We start from the raw sequence: 14397 nt of genomic DNA, 5'->3' as shown, positions 1-14397 counted from the left end.
TGACTCCAAGCGACCCCGTGGACTGCAGCCCTCCAGGCCCCTCGGTCCATGGGATTTTCCAGACAAGAGTACTGGAGTGGGGTGCCATTGCCTTCTCCAATATTAGCTACTGATTACTTCTTTAAAAGTAAATTCTGGACTTCCCCGGTTGTCCAGTGGTTAAGACTCGACTTTACAATGCAGAGGATGTGGGTTTAATCCCTGGTCAGGGAGCTGAGATCCCGTGTGCCTCATGGGCAAAAAAAAAACAAAACAGAAAACAGAAGCAATGTTGTGACAAACTCAATAAAGACAAAAAAAAGCATTAAAAAATAAATATACAAATATATATTTTGTGTATTTATATACAAATATACAAATACAAATATTCTGTATTTTACTGCCTGCCTTTCAGCTTCCATTTATCTTTGGTTTTCAGCAATTAAACATGATATATGTGACACTGTCTTTATTTTGTTCACCCGATAGGAATTCAGAATGCTCTGGCATTATGTAGTTTGATGTCTTCTATCAGTTTTGGAATATTCACAGACATTAGCTAGTCCACTGTAAGTTATGGGTAACCTGTATTTACAAAATCACATTTTGAGGTAAGAGATCATTAGGAGACACTGCCTTAACAAATGTGTTACTTTGTATATACATTTTAAAAATTGTTTTTCCTGAAAGAGGAAAGAGTTCACTATTGATATGTATGCATGCTCAGTCACTCAGTGGTGTCTGACTCTTTGCAACTCTATAGACTATAGCCCATTAGACTCCTCTGTCCATAGGATTTTTCAGGCAAGCATACTGGAGTGGGTTGTCTTTTCTCCCCCAAGGCATCTTCCCAACCCAGGGATCATGTCACCTGCGTCTCCTACATTGGCAGGTAGATTCTTTATCATTGAGCCCCGGGAAGCCCAATGATCTGTATATACAAGTTCAATTTAGAGCATTTTGTGTGATTGAGATGGTAGTAGTGCAACTGGGAAAGATTGTCAGGAATTATTTAGAGCAGAGGCCAGCCTTGGCAGGGAGGAATGCTGAAATTATGAGGTGTGTCTCCCAAAGGCATCATATGGAAATTGTCAGCATATATGCCACAACTTATCATCATGCTATAGACTGAAGTCTTTATTAAAGGCAATAACAGAACTTGAATGCAATAAAAAAAGAAATAATATACAGTCGCATAGTAGATGAGAACTAAAAATAAAGGAGACCTATATTCTTTAAGCTTGCTGGAGTCTACTAAGGTGAAAAATATCACTTCTATTAGTCTCTTTCTTCCATATTCCAGAGAATGATTAGTATAAAATATTCATAAAATACTCTTTATAAAGAGCTAGTATAATATTTCATTCTTGAAAGTTATTTTTCTCATTTGTTTCTCTCTGAAAGATACAGCCAGGTAGGGAAAATGTAAATCTGCAGCCCTCACTATTTCTGAAGAAGCAATATTTTTACATCTTGATCTGACATGACTTACTGTTCTGAGGTCAGCATAGCATAATGGTTCCATGTGTAATCTCTAGACTAAACCTATCTTGGCTTAAATTATGTTTCTATTTTTTACTAGCTATACAACTTTGGAAAATTCCTCGTTCTTTCTGGGTCTCAGTTTCTTTATTACTATGACAGCCATAAAAATAGTACAGTTTTGTAGGAATTATTGGGGCAGTGCATGATCTAATATGTGATACATTGAAGTAGTATTGGGAACATTAGAAGCAATCAATAAATGTTAGGTATTTTTTAAGTGCTGATTGTGACTAAACGCTCCTTAGTGTATACGTGCTATGTGGTTTCCTCTCATTTATTTACCAGGGTCTGAGATTTTAATATATTAGCATTTACTTCTATGTACAAATACATTTAAAATTTAAAAATCACATAACCATTTAAGCCCATATTTTGATGTTTGGGTTTGATTAAGAGATCTCCAATCAATTATTACAATATGTTGAGTTTAGCATGCTTGAATGAACACATAATGTTAAAATGTCTCTATAATTATCTTCCGTATAAGAAAATGTGGGAAGGGTTATTGTGCCATACATTTCCAATTCTTCTTTGTTATATTTCTTGATAAGACTGGAGCTCAGGGCTTCAGGACAATTTCCTTGCTGCCAAGATCTTATTTTCAGCAGAAATAAGATATCAGTTTTCTTCAGAGAAGGACCAGTTACCTTGACAACAAAAAATGCATCCATGAGGATAACTGTCACCCATGCTAACTCTGTGTATCATAATTTTTGTATTATTGTTTTTAATTATCCTCCCTAACTTCAAGGGAAGCCCATGATATTTAAGAATTTTTCTGAAAAGTGAGCCATAGTTACTAACTTTGATTTTGTATTTATTAATTGTATATATGCATCTAAATTTAAACAACTTACATTGATAGCAAGATTCTCATTGCAATTCAATACTTACCTCGGTTTTGCTATATTGTGTTGCAGCGTCCAGGCACATTTGACGTATTGTTTTGATATGTATTCAGAATTTCTTCTAGACAATTAACTGGAATTTGTAAAATTTACAAATGAAAATACATTTTAAGATTTATCACTTTTAAACCTTTAAGAATGCAAATGAAATAGAAATTCAGAAAAGTTTAAATATAACTTATCCATTTATTTTTTAAATGATTAGCTGTGGAGTAAATTGGAATTATCACTTGCAAATAACTGACATTAAATATAAAACATTTTTCTTATGACAGACGTTTATGAGGTAATGACCCGTGCTTTAATCATTGCAGATTTCCACATCTGATTGATGCTATTCTAAGCAATTAGTAAACCCAATTAGGACATAATGACCAAAGTTGCCTCTGAAGCAAATGCCTTTGACATAGCACACATCCAGTTAGTCACAAAGTACTATTTATTCTATTACTACAGTGCTTCACATATCTATTTACTTTTTCACAGCACCATAACCTTTTCCCCATTCAGATTTTCATTATTTTTATGTGGAACTTTTATAATATTCTACAAACTCTCTATCACTATCCACTGTTTTTCTCAAGATGCCTCTAAAATTGACACCCCCATTACACAGCTTTACTAATGCTACCCTTTCAAAGATCTTCAAGCTATCAATTATTTATATTTTAAATTTCAAGCTCATTAAAATAAACAATTTCTAAAATTATGTCATTTTTTCTTAACATCCATATTTCTATTTTCAAATATGAAACCTTTAACCCTCATCATTTCACATGATGTATTTTGTTTTGTTTTGGAGAATCTGGCCCTCTCATTGGCTAAACTTGATTTGAAAAAAATAGAGTGACTGGAACGCTCCTAGCTTGAATTTATTTTATTTAGTCTGAATGGCCTATGGTTGCTTCTAAGATAATTTGGAGACTTCACACAAATTGTAAAGAAAATCTTTCTGCATGCCTACTTTTTAAAGATCTGATCCTAGTCCAACTACAAGATCATGTAACTTGTTGCACATAAAGTTTCAATCAGCCAAGTGCAGGCTCATATGAGGGAGACTTTAAATTCTCTTGACCATAGTAGCGCAGTTTGAGTCTCAGATGCATTGCTGGACTCATAAGAATAAATGTACTAGAAGAGGATCAAAAAGGCAGAGTAAGAAGACATGGAATTCACCACCCCCTACACACATCAAAAATGCAACTACCTGTGGAATAATTGTCATGGAAAATGAACTGGAAACTGGCAGAAGTACTCCTATGCAACCAAGACTACAAGAATGACACACATGTAATTGGGTAAGACTGGAAAAAAAAGCAGAACCTGTATCCTTGGAGGAGACTAAGAGCAAAAGGGAGATTGTACAGGTGAACACTCGCCCTGGGACATGAGACGGTTGTGCCACAGCCCAGGTGTCCCAGTCCAGGGGTCCTACATGGAGGATGCAAGCCCCCTAGGCTTGTTGGAGAAGATTTGGGATGGAGAGAGGGGCTGAAGAAGCTTAAACTCCACTCGTAAGGCAGATGCTGGCTTGCCTGCCAAGTGCCTTCAAACAAAGCAGAAAGAGGTCTGATGTAGCAGCTGCTGCCTCACTGTGCTCCTAGATTCCTCACTCACTGCATGCCATCTATAACACAGATAACTAATGAGACTCTACTATTTAACACAATGTTCTGTGGTGACCTAAATGGGAAAGAAATCTAAAAATGAGTGGATATATGTGTACATATAACTGATTTACTTTACTGTAGAGCAGAAACTGACATTACAATGTAAAATTATGCTCCAATAAAATTTTTTTTGAATGTATTTGGAGAAAATATGGCTGAACATTTCCTAAACTTAAAGAAGGAAACAGATATCCAGGTACACAAAGCACACAGGGTTTCAAATAAGATGAAACCAAACAGACCTATACTAAGATGTGTCACAATTAAAATGGTGAAATTTAAAGATAGGGGATTCTAAAGGCAGAAAGAAACAAAAAGTCAGTCACAAGGGGACACCCGTGAGGCTATGAGCTGATTTCTCTGCATAGTTAGAGGCTGGAAGGGAATGGGGTGATATAGTCAAAGGTCTGAATGGGAAAACCCTGCAACCTAGGATACTATATTCAGCAAGATTATCATTGAGTGAAGCAGGAGAGATAAAGACATCTTAGACAAACAAAAACTAAAAGAATTCAGCAGCACTAAACTTACCCTAAAAGAATGTTAAAGGGTTTTCTCTAAATGGAAAAGAAAAAAAAAAAAAAAGAGTCTACACAGAAGAGAAAATCCCAACAGAAAAGGCAAATGTATAGTAAGGATTGAGTATCACTTAAGCCAGGATGTCAATTAAAAAACAAGCAAACTAAAATGCTAAATATATCTATACCATAGGTATACATATTCATATGATTTTATGATTAAGCTGTTTCATTTTTCCTATTTTGAATATATTTATTTAATACCAATACTATAATGTTAAATTATCTTTAGCTTTATAGAGTGTTTTGGTACCTGAAAAGACTAGATTGCTATCGCTCTTGTTAATATATTTCAATATGTATTTTGCTAATCCTTTTTTTTACTTCTATGGGACCTAAATGAGTCAATCCTAAAGGAAATCAACCCTGAATATTCATTGGAAGGACTGGATGCTAAAGCTTAAGTTCCAATACTTTGGCCATCTGATGTGAAGAGCTGACTCATTGGAAAATACCCTGATGCTGGGAAAGATTGAAGGCAAAGGAGAGGGCTGCAGAGGATGAGATGTTAGATAGCATCACCAACTCAATGGACATGAATTTGAGCAAATTCCGGGAGACAGTGAAGGACAAAGAAGCCTTGTGTGCTGCAGGTCACAAAGAGTTGGACATGACATAGTGACTGAACAACAACAACATAATTTATAATTAACGTACTTGTCATGAAGATACACATATATTGGGATCATGTAAATCTTAAATAAATCTAGAATTGTATAATTATCTACACAGTATTAGTCTTCCCACCAAGGTACACTTAATATATGCTGAGTTCATTAGATGTATTTCTTTATGTCTTTTAATATTAAAAGGATTACAATCTCTTTTACATAAGCCATATGCATTTATTAGGTGTATTAATTTATGTAATAAAAAATTCACCAAGTACCTCTAATGTGACAACATAGTTTTCAAAAGCAAAGGTTAAAATGTAGAGCAAATATATACGTGGGTTCTTTCTAAAGAAGCTAACGAGCTAGTGGGAGAGACAGATCTTAAGTAAATAATCACACAAATAATTACACAGGTGAAATTGTGAAAGGTACTACAAATGAATCACTATTAAGATATTGTAACAGAGAAATCTGGCTTAATTATAAATGGATAGTGTTAATTGATTACTCTACTAAGGATTAGCTATTTAGAAGAAATGTAGAAGAAAGGCTGTTTCAGGCAAAAAAACAAAGCAGTCTATGCATATGCTTTGTAGCAAGAAGGATTACAGATAAAGTTATGGTTAATATCAGTCTACCCAGAGAAGTCCTGATTTATGCTTGTTGTCCTAGTGTAATTATTAGCATCATCTATTTTCATTATTAAAATGATCCTTGTTTTTTTAATGCTACATGGTAATACTAACTATGAGTCATTCAGGGAACTAAAATATACCTGTGACTGGAACCCATAGAGTGAGAAAGTATGTAATACTAGCTGGGATAGAAACCATGGACCAAGTAAGGAAGGACTTCATACACCATGTTAAAGATTTTAAAATTTTTATTGAATTTAGAGTATTAATAGGCTAAGTCTGGTGGGTTTATAAAATTTATATTTTGATTTGCATTTCTCTGATAATGAGTGATGTTGAGCATCTTTTCATGTGTTTGTTAGCCATCTGTATGTCTTCTTTGGAGAAATGTCTATTTAGTTCTTTGGCCCATTTTTTGATTGGGGAACCCTCTTACACTGTTGGTGGGAATGCAAACTAGTACAGCCATTATGGAGAACAGTGTGGAGATTCCTTAAAAACCTGGAAATCGAACTGCCTTATGTCCCAGCAATCCCACTGCTGGGCATACACACCGAGGAAACCAGAATTGAAAGAGACACGTGTACCTCAATGTTCATCACAGCACTGTTTATAATAGCCAGGACATGGAAACAACCTAGATGTCCATCAGCAGATGAATGGATAAGAAAGCTGTGGTACATATACACAATGGAGTATTACTCAGCCATTAAAAAGAATACATTTGAATCAGTTCTAATGAGGTGGGTGAAACTGGAGCCTATTATACAGAGTGAAGTAAGCCAGAAAGAAAAACACCAATACAGTATACTAACGCATATATATGGAATTTAGAATGATGGTAACAATAACCCTGTATACGAGACAGCAAAAGAGACACTGATGTATAGAACAGTCTTATGGACTCTGTGGGAGAGGGAGAGGGTGGGGTGATTTGGGAGAATGTCATTGAAACATGTATAATGTCATATATGAAATGAATCGCCAGTCCAGGTTCGATGCATGCTACTGGATGCTTGGGGCTGGTGCACTGGGACAACCCAGAGGGATGGTATGGGGAGGGAAGAAGGAGGAGGGTTCAGGATGGGGAACACGTGTATACCTGTGGCAGATTTATTTTGATATATGGCAAAACCAATACAATACTGTAAAGTTAAAAAATAAAATAAAATTTAAAAAAAGAAAAAAATTATATTTTGAAGAGGTTACTCTGGAAATTTAATGGAGGAGGTCAAGGGTGAATTGCAGTTAGACCTTTAGGAGGTTTATAGCCTAGACTAAGGAAGAGAGAGAAAGAGAGAGAAAGAATTGCTTAGATTAGATGGGTAATAATGCAACTGTAGAGAAGTGTATTTATTCACTAAATTGGAATAATCAGTGGCAGTTAAACAACGCAGATGATTCCTAGGCTTGTCTCACTAGACAGGTGCCAAGAGAGATAACAGTATTAAAGTATTTCTTTCCCACTGATGCCAGTAAGATCATGGCTGGGCAGCAAGTCTATTTAAAAATATTGTAGGCTAAGTGTTTTTCAAGATATCAAAGAAGAAATGCAAAGTGAGAGGCTTAATATGTGGACCTGAATATTGGATGTTAGCTCTAGATGGTATATAATGAAACTCTGTTAACTTTGTTTTAAGCATTGTTATTGAAGTGTCTTTATTATGAATTTTTTTTCAGTAGATTTTCTTGGTATATCTACGTTAGAAGCACATCATCCACATATACTTTCAGTGTGTGTGTTTGTATCTGTTCAGACGTGTCCAACTCTGCAACCCCTTGGACTGTAGCCCACCAGTCTCCTCTGTCCATGGAATTTTCCAGGCAAGTATACTGGAGTGGGTTGCCATTTCCTTCTCTGATAATTTCAGTATTTAATTTCAAATATTTGTATCTAAAAAGGTTTTCCCACATCGATTTCTTTGCCCATCAAATCCAAAAGAATAATAGCAATTATAAACCTGTGTGCATGTCAAGAAGCAACAGTTAGAACTGAACATGGAACAATAGACTGGTTCAAAATTGGGAAAGGAGTATATCAAGGTTGTATAGTGTCATCCTGCTTATTTAACTTCTATGCAGGGTACATCTTGTGAAATGCAAGGCTGGAAGGATTACAAGCTGGAATCAAGATTGCTGAGAGAAATAGCAGCCTCAGATATGCAGATAACACCATCCTTACGGCAAGAAGCAAAGAGAGACTTGATGAAGGTGAAAGAGGAAAGTGAAAAATCTGGCTTAAAGCAACATTAAAAAAACTGAGATCATGGCATCTGGTCTCATCACTTCATGGCATATAGACGGGGAAACAATGGAAACAGTGACAGATTTTACTTTCTTGGGCTCCAAGATCACTGTGGAAGATGACTACAGCCATAAAATTAAAAGACGCTTGCTCCTTGGAAGCATATTAAAAAGCAGAGGCATTGCTTTGCCTACAAAGGTCTGTCTAGTCAAAGCTATGGTTTTTCCAGTAGTCGTGTATGGATGTGAGAGTGGGGCCATAAAGAAGGCTAAGTGCCAAAGAATTGATGCTTTCGAACTGTGGTGCTGGAGAAGACACTCGAGAGTCCCTTGGACTGGAAGGAGATCCAACCAGTCCATCCTAAAGGAAATCAACCCTGAATATTCAATGCAAGGACAGATGCTGAAGCTGAAACTCCAATACTTTGGCTGCCTGATGCGAAGAACTGACTCAGTGGAAAAGACATTGATGCTGGGAAAGATTGAAGGCAGGAGGAGAAGGGGACGACAGAGGACGAGATGGTTTGATGGCATCACCAACTCGATGGACATGAATTTGAGCAGACTCTGGAAGATAGTGAAGGACAGGGAAGCCTGGTGTGCTTGAAGTCCATGGGGTCCCAAAGAGTCAGACATGACTGGGCGACTAAGCATAGCACAGCACACGCTTGCCTTATGAATTTGAATGGGACTCTTTGATCTTTTGCTAGCTACTAAACAGTTTGTCTAGGAGTCATGTTTTGTTCGGAGAAGGCAATGGCACCCCACTCCAGTACTCTTGCCTGGAGAATCCCAGGGACAGAGGAGCCTGGTGGGCTGCAGTCCATGGGATCACTAAGAGTCGGACATGACTGAGTGACTTCACTTTCACTTTTCATTTTCATGCATTGGAGAAGGCAACGGCAACCCACTCCAGTGTTCTTGCCTGGAGAATCCCAGGGACGGGGGAGCCTGGTGGGCTGCCATCTATGGGGTCACACAGAGTCGGATACGACTGAAGCGACTTAGCAGCAGCAGCAGCATGTTTTGTTATTAAGATCTTTTCAAGTTCATTCTTAAAAATTACCATTTTTGTGCATCCAAATAGATATTTATTTATCTATAGAATATAGCTATATTTATTCAATTTCTCTACATTGTCATTTATTATCATATATGTCTTTGTTTGGAATTGTACACAAAGTTTTTATGTTTATTTCTTTTTTTAAAATTTTTTTATTATTATTATTTTTTTACTTTACAATATTGTATTGGTTTCGCCACATATCAACATGCATCCGCCACGGGTGTACACGTGTTCCCCATCCTGAACCCCCCTCCCACCTCCCTCCCCATACCATCCCTCTGGGTCATCCCAGTGCACCAGCCCCAAGCATCCAGTAGCATGCATCGAACCTGGACTGGCAATTCGTTTCTTATATGATATTATACATGTTTCAATGCCATTCTCCCAAATCATTTCCCGCCTCCCTCTCCCACAGAGTCCAAAAGACTGTTCTATACACCTGTGTCTCTTTTGCTGTCTCGTATACAGGGTTGTCGTTACCATCTTTCTAAATTCCATATATATGCGTTAGTATACTGTATTGGTGTTTTTCTTTCTGGCTTACTTCACTCTGTATAATAGGCTCCAGTTTCACCCACCTCATTAGAACTGATTCAAATGTATTCTTTTTAATGGCTGAGTAATACTCCATTGTGTATATGTACCACAGCTTTCTTATCCATTCATCTGCTGATGGACATCTAGGTTGTTTCCATGTCCTGGCTATTATAAACAGTGCTGCGATGAACATTGAGGTACACGTGTCTCTTTCAATTCTGGTTTCCTCGGTGTGTATGCCCAGCAGTGGGATTGCTGGGTTGTATGGCAGTTCTATTTCTGAAAATTATATATTATACTATATTCTACTGATTTAGATCTACTTATAACTTTTGAATAAATTTATCCTTCATATGTTTTGTGCTGTTGTTTTCTCTGCTTTGTAAGCATAAATTACCTTACTTTCTATTTTTGAAAGAATTTTCATGTTTCTGGTTTGCAGATAGTACCATTTATGAGTCTATAATTTTAAAAGCTAATATATTTTCTAATATTAAGACACTGAGTTCAAGCAATATATAGACTTGGTCCAAAATCCTGATAATATTTTTTTTTTATTTTTTGATGAATCTCTGCCCATTATCATTTTATTTCTTCTATTAGATTATTTCTTTCAAATTCATGACTTGATGTCCTTACAGTTAGTTTTTAACTGCCCAAATAATAAATTCTATAAATATCTCCAAGTTTTCTTACATCTCACAGTTGCTAAGTCTAATGTCAGTAAAAACACAATAACATAAAGAACATTGCTATTATTTTTCATTTTTTTTCAAAATACACAGCTATCCACCAACATCTTTGATAAGCTCACCTGGGACAAAGCTATTGTTGATAATTCAAAAACTGAATTGGTAAAATTACTTTTATGCAACTAAAATAACAAATGAGGAAAATAACTTTAGTAAAGCCTTAGAATTAATTTCAAATGCTTCAAAATTCTATTCTAGTAACTTTTAACAAGTTAATGAAAACCTGAAAAATACTTACCCTTAGCTATCATAAATGCAGCTAGTGCAAGAGCAATTAAATAAAGCAAGGCAAATATCACTGTAGCAATGCACCATGGAGACTCTGCCCAAAGAGAAAAAGAAGTAGTTCACCATGATGATCAGTGGAAACAAGATTAGGAGTTGGGATTAGAAGGAATTTTGGCTAGGAATATTCACCCTATTAGAATTTGAATGAAATCTAAATCCAGAGGAGTGCTGCATCATTGGTATTCCCACTCTGCAAGGAAAACTTTAAAAACTATTTTGAAGATTTGGATATAGCTAAGGAAATATGAATATTTTTATGTAGGAATGTTGAACTAACAAGTTGCTCTAGTAAAGACATTTTACGATCAAAAAGAGAACTTCAGAAATCCTACAAGGGATTTAATTTATCACCTTCCTTTAATTAAACAATTTTTTTCCCCATCTTTGTAGCAGAACTAAGAATAAAACTTCTGCATTAGCTGTTGACCTTGACAGATACTCTGTGATAGTTTTGATAAAATCTGGCTACTATGATATACCTCCCACAGTCCATTTCATTTTTAGAAATATTGTAGCATAAAAGGAGCACTTACCTTTTGTAAAGCTAAAATATCAACCCCCAAAATATCTAGAAACATTCTTCATTCTATGGCATGGTACATCATTTTAAGCCATGGTTGATTATTCAGAGCAAAATGATCAGTTGTTCATTGTTCATTTCCATTTGCTCTAAACACTAGACTTTGGGTCCTTATGACCTGCTTAAAAGTGTATGAGGGATGATTTCCATTTGAAAGATTAGTCCTTTTATTTTCATGACTTCTCATTAAAATATGAAGGCAAAAAAAGGAGTCTAGAGTTTTACATTTTTTACCTTTTGCTTTCCAAATCCTAGTTAGTTTTCTCTTCTGAATATTTGAAGAATCACGAAGTTTGAGTTCGGAGTATGTTACACTTTCATCACAAAACTCTAGAAAGTATGTTAGAAAAATGCATGCAATAAACAATTATCATTTTATATATACACATGTATATATACATATATTTATAATGACACAGAATTAAAAGCATGTTAGAAACATAAATTGTCCCTATTTTAGACTTATAACAAAGTTTTAAAAATTGGCTCAGTTAGGCAGTTGCTTTGTGAATTGTGGCAAGCTTTTTTTTATCCTTAGTTTCTTATATAAAATAAGAATAACAGTAATATTTATCCATATATATATTGTGGAGATTAAGCTAATGTATATAAAGTCAATAGCATGGTGCTTGAAGCAATAAACATTCAATAAGTTTTATTATTATAAAAATAGTCATAGTAGTAGTTAGAATAGTAATTATAAGAATATAATGGACAATAGCATCTGAAGTAATACCAGTTGCAGAAAGAATAGAAATTTAAGAATTAGTTTAAGTACCTATAATTTAAATGTCTACAAATGCTCCTTCTTACAGTTGAATTTAATGTTAATGAAAAGAGTGTGAGAAACAAAATCATCTAATTCTTGCTAGGTAGATAAATTTTCCTAGCAATATGTACTCTTTCAGTGCAAGAAAAGCAGAATTCACAGCCACCAAGTCAATAATATTTTTCCAATAATATTAAATCTTAATCCATTATAAATATTTACTTCTCAGACAGTGATTGTATTTTAAATTCCCTTCCATTGGAAAATCTAAAATTCATTTGCAAGAACAAAAGGTTTTAAACCCTTCTTCTAAAAGTAGCTAGCTATGGACTTAGTTATTTATAATATTATTTTCTCAGTAAATAGAGGAATTACTTAGCAATAGCAGCATTACCTGTATTTAGTTCATTCAATTCCTCTGGCAAACGTTGATGACCAGGACAGGGGCTGGACAGTGCTGGTGTCTTTGGTTCCATAGTTGAATGCAGATTGCATGGATCAGATGCTTAGCAGAGGGTCAGAATGAAACAGGATCAAGGAAACAGATCTGTTCATACGCAACATCAGACAGGATGTTTACTCTAAACTTAATATGTAAAGTACTTTTTACACTTAAGAAAATAAAAGGCAATGTAATTCAGCTCCAATAGATTAACTTTGTTATTCTTCCATGTGTAATGAAGCTCTTCTTTATTTCCAAAGATAAACTTTAAAATTATATTAACTATGATGATCTTTTCTCTGCCGTTATTTTTCAAAAATAATAAATGAACAAAGAATGTGAAAACATTGTTATGTAAATAAGTGATATATTGTATTCAAATAAAATGTAACAAATACTCATTTTTAAAAATATCTTTTTTGTGGTTATAAATATTCATAATCATTGTTAAAAGGTGCCTTAGAGGAAATGAAAATGACATAAAACTCTGTTCCCACAACACAACTTCTGTTGAAATAATTATTCATAACTTTTCTTTGTTTTTCAAGTGACAAATTGATGTTTTGTTTAAAGAAGTAAAAAGAACAATGTAACTATCAATAAGTTAAATAATGAGATAAATTATAATGTATTCCTACCATAAAACTTTCACAGTCATTAAGTATAAATGAGACAGTTCTACAAATATTGGTATGAATGTTCTGTGATAAATAGAAAAAAGGTTCAAATTATTGCAAGCTCTATTATATTTGGTAGAAAAAATATCTGTTGTTATCCATGTGCTCACAGTTTAATAATATGTGTCTAACCTGGTACTTTAAGATTGATATAATAATATTTAAGTGACTAACTTGGTAAGTCTTAATTTTACATATGTAGTTTTCCATTTTTGTGTTGCTACTCTTAATGAACATATTTTTTATCATTGAAAAAATTAAAGTATGTACATGTGAAATTTCATTCTCAGCCTAATGTGTGCTCTGAGATATACACACCACAGTGACCACAGAGGCCCCTGTCCTCACCTTTGATCAATAGAAATGAACTTCATAGCACAAGAATGTAATTTGACAGGGAGACTATGAATGTTCTTGGGTCTTGTTTTGTTTTGGAAGTGAGTAAAGATAATGATCATTTATAGACATTAATGATTTAAGTACACGTACTTTAAATTTGAGTAAAGGCTAAAAAGAAGAAAAGAAATAATAATTTCAAAAATTATAGAGGGAAACATAAATTGAGAAAAATAAATGCACAAGAAAAGAGAGGGGGAAAATAAAACAGTCAGATCAGATCAGATCAGATCAGTTGCTTAGTCACGTCCGACTCTTTGCGACCCCATTAATCGCAGCACACCAGGCTTCCCTGTCCATCACTAACTCCCGGAGTTCACTCAGACTCATGTCCATCAAGTCAGTGATGCCATCCAGCCATCTCATCCTCTGTCGTTCCCTTCTCCTCTTGCCCCCAATCCCTCCCAGCATCAGAGTCTTTTCCAATGAGTCAACTCTTCGCATGAGGTGGCCAAAGTACTGGAGTTTCAGCTTTAGCCTCATTCCTTCCAAAGAAATCCCAGGGTTGATCTCCTTTAGAATGCACTGGTTGGATCTCCTTGCAGTCCAAGGGACTCTCAAGAGTCTTCTCCAACACCACAGTTCAAAAGCATCAATTCTTTGGCGCTCAGCCTTCTTCACAGTCCAACTCTCACATCCATACATGACCACAGGAAAAACCATAGCCTTGACTAGACGCACCTTTGTTGGTAAAGTAATGTCTCTGCTTTTGAATAT

At 35.2% G+C, this 14397-nt stretch overlaps 1 protein-coding gene across 2 annotated transcripts; it reads right to left on the bottom strand.

Annotated features, from left to right (window-relative positions):
- Positions 1-1092: 1092 nt before the first annotated feature.
- On the bottom strand, positions 1093-12743 carry LOC147372734 (uncharacterized). 2 transcript variants are annotated; one of them, XM_086404174.1, is made up of 5 exons: positions 12560-12742; positions 11631-11726; positions 10767-10850; positions 2419-2505; positions 1093-2171 (listed from the first exon to the last, which is right to left on the bottom strand). In XM_086404174.1, exons 1-4 carry the CDS (start codon positions 12639-12641, stop codon positions 2429-2431), a joined length of 339 nt encoding a protein of 112 aa, XP_086260300.1. In that variant the 5' UTR covers positions 12642-12742; the 3' UTR covers positions 1093-2171; positions 2419-2428. The 2 variants fall into 2 exon arrangements, with proteins under 2 accessions (XP_086260300.1, XP_086260302.1); XM_086404176.1 differs by lacking the exon at positions 10767-10850 and having other exon boundaries at positions 12560-12743.
- Between the last annotated feature and the right edge of the window lie 1654 nt (positions 12744-14397).

The sequence above is a fragment of the Bos grunniens genome, chromosome 5 (assembly GCF_055505025.1).
Source record: "Bos grunniens cultivar Pamir isolate PY7600 chromosome 5, Bosgru_T2T1.0, whole genome shotgun sequence".
In the NCBI taxonomy this organism is placed as follows: domain Eukaryota; kingdom Metazoa; phylum Chordata; class Mammalia; order Artiodactyla; family Bovidae; genus Bos; species Bos grunniens.
Note: the sequence above shows the minus strand (reverse complement) of the source record. Positions and strands in the feature narration are given on the sequence as shown.

Coding starts and splice junctions, on each gene's coding strand:
- LOC147372734 (XM_086404174.1), bottom strand. CDS start 12,641: ATGGAACCAAAGACACCAGCACTGTCCAGCCCCTGTCCTGGTCATCAA. Junction 11,727..12,559: donor ATTGAATGAACTAAATACAG/GTAATGCTGCTA, acceptor CATACTTTCTAG/AGTTTTGTGATGAAAGTGTA. Junction 2,506..10,766: donor TGCATTTATGATAGCTAAGG/GTAAGTATTTTT, acceptor TACAAATTCCAG/TTAATTGTCTAGAAGAAATT.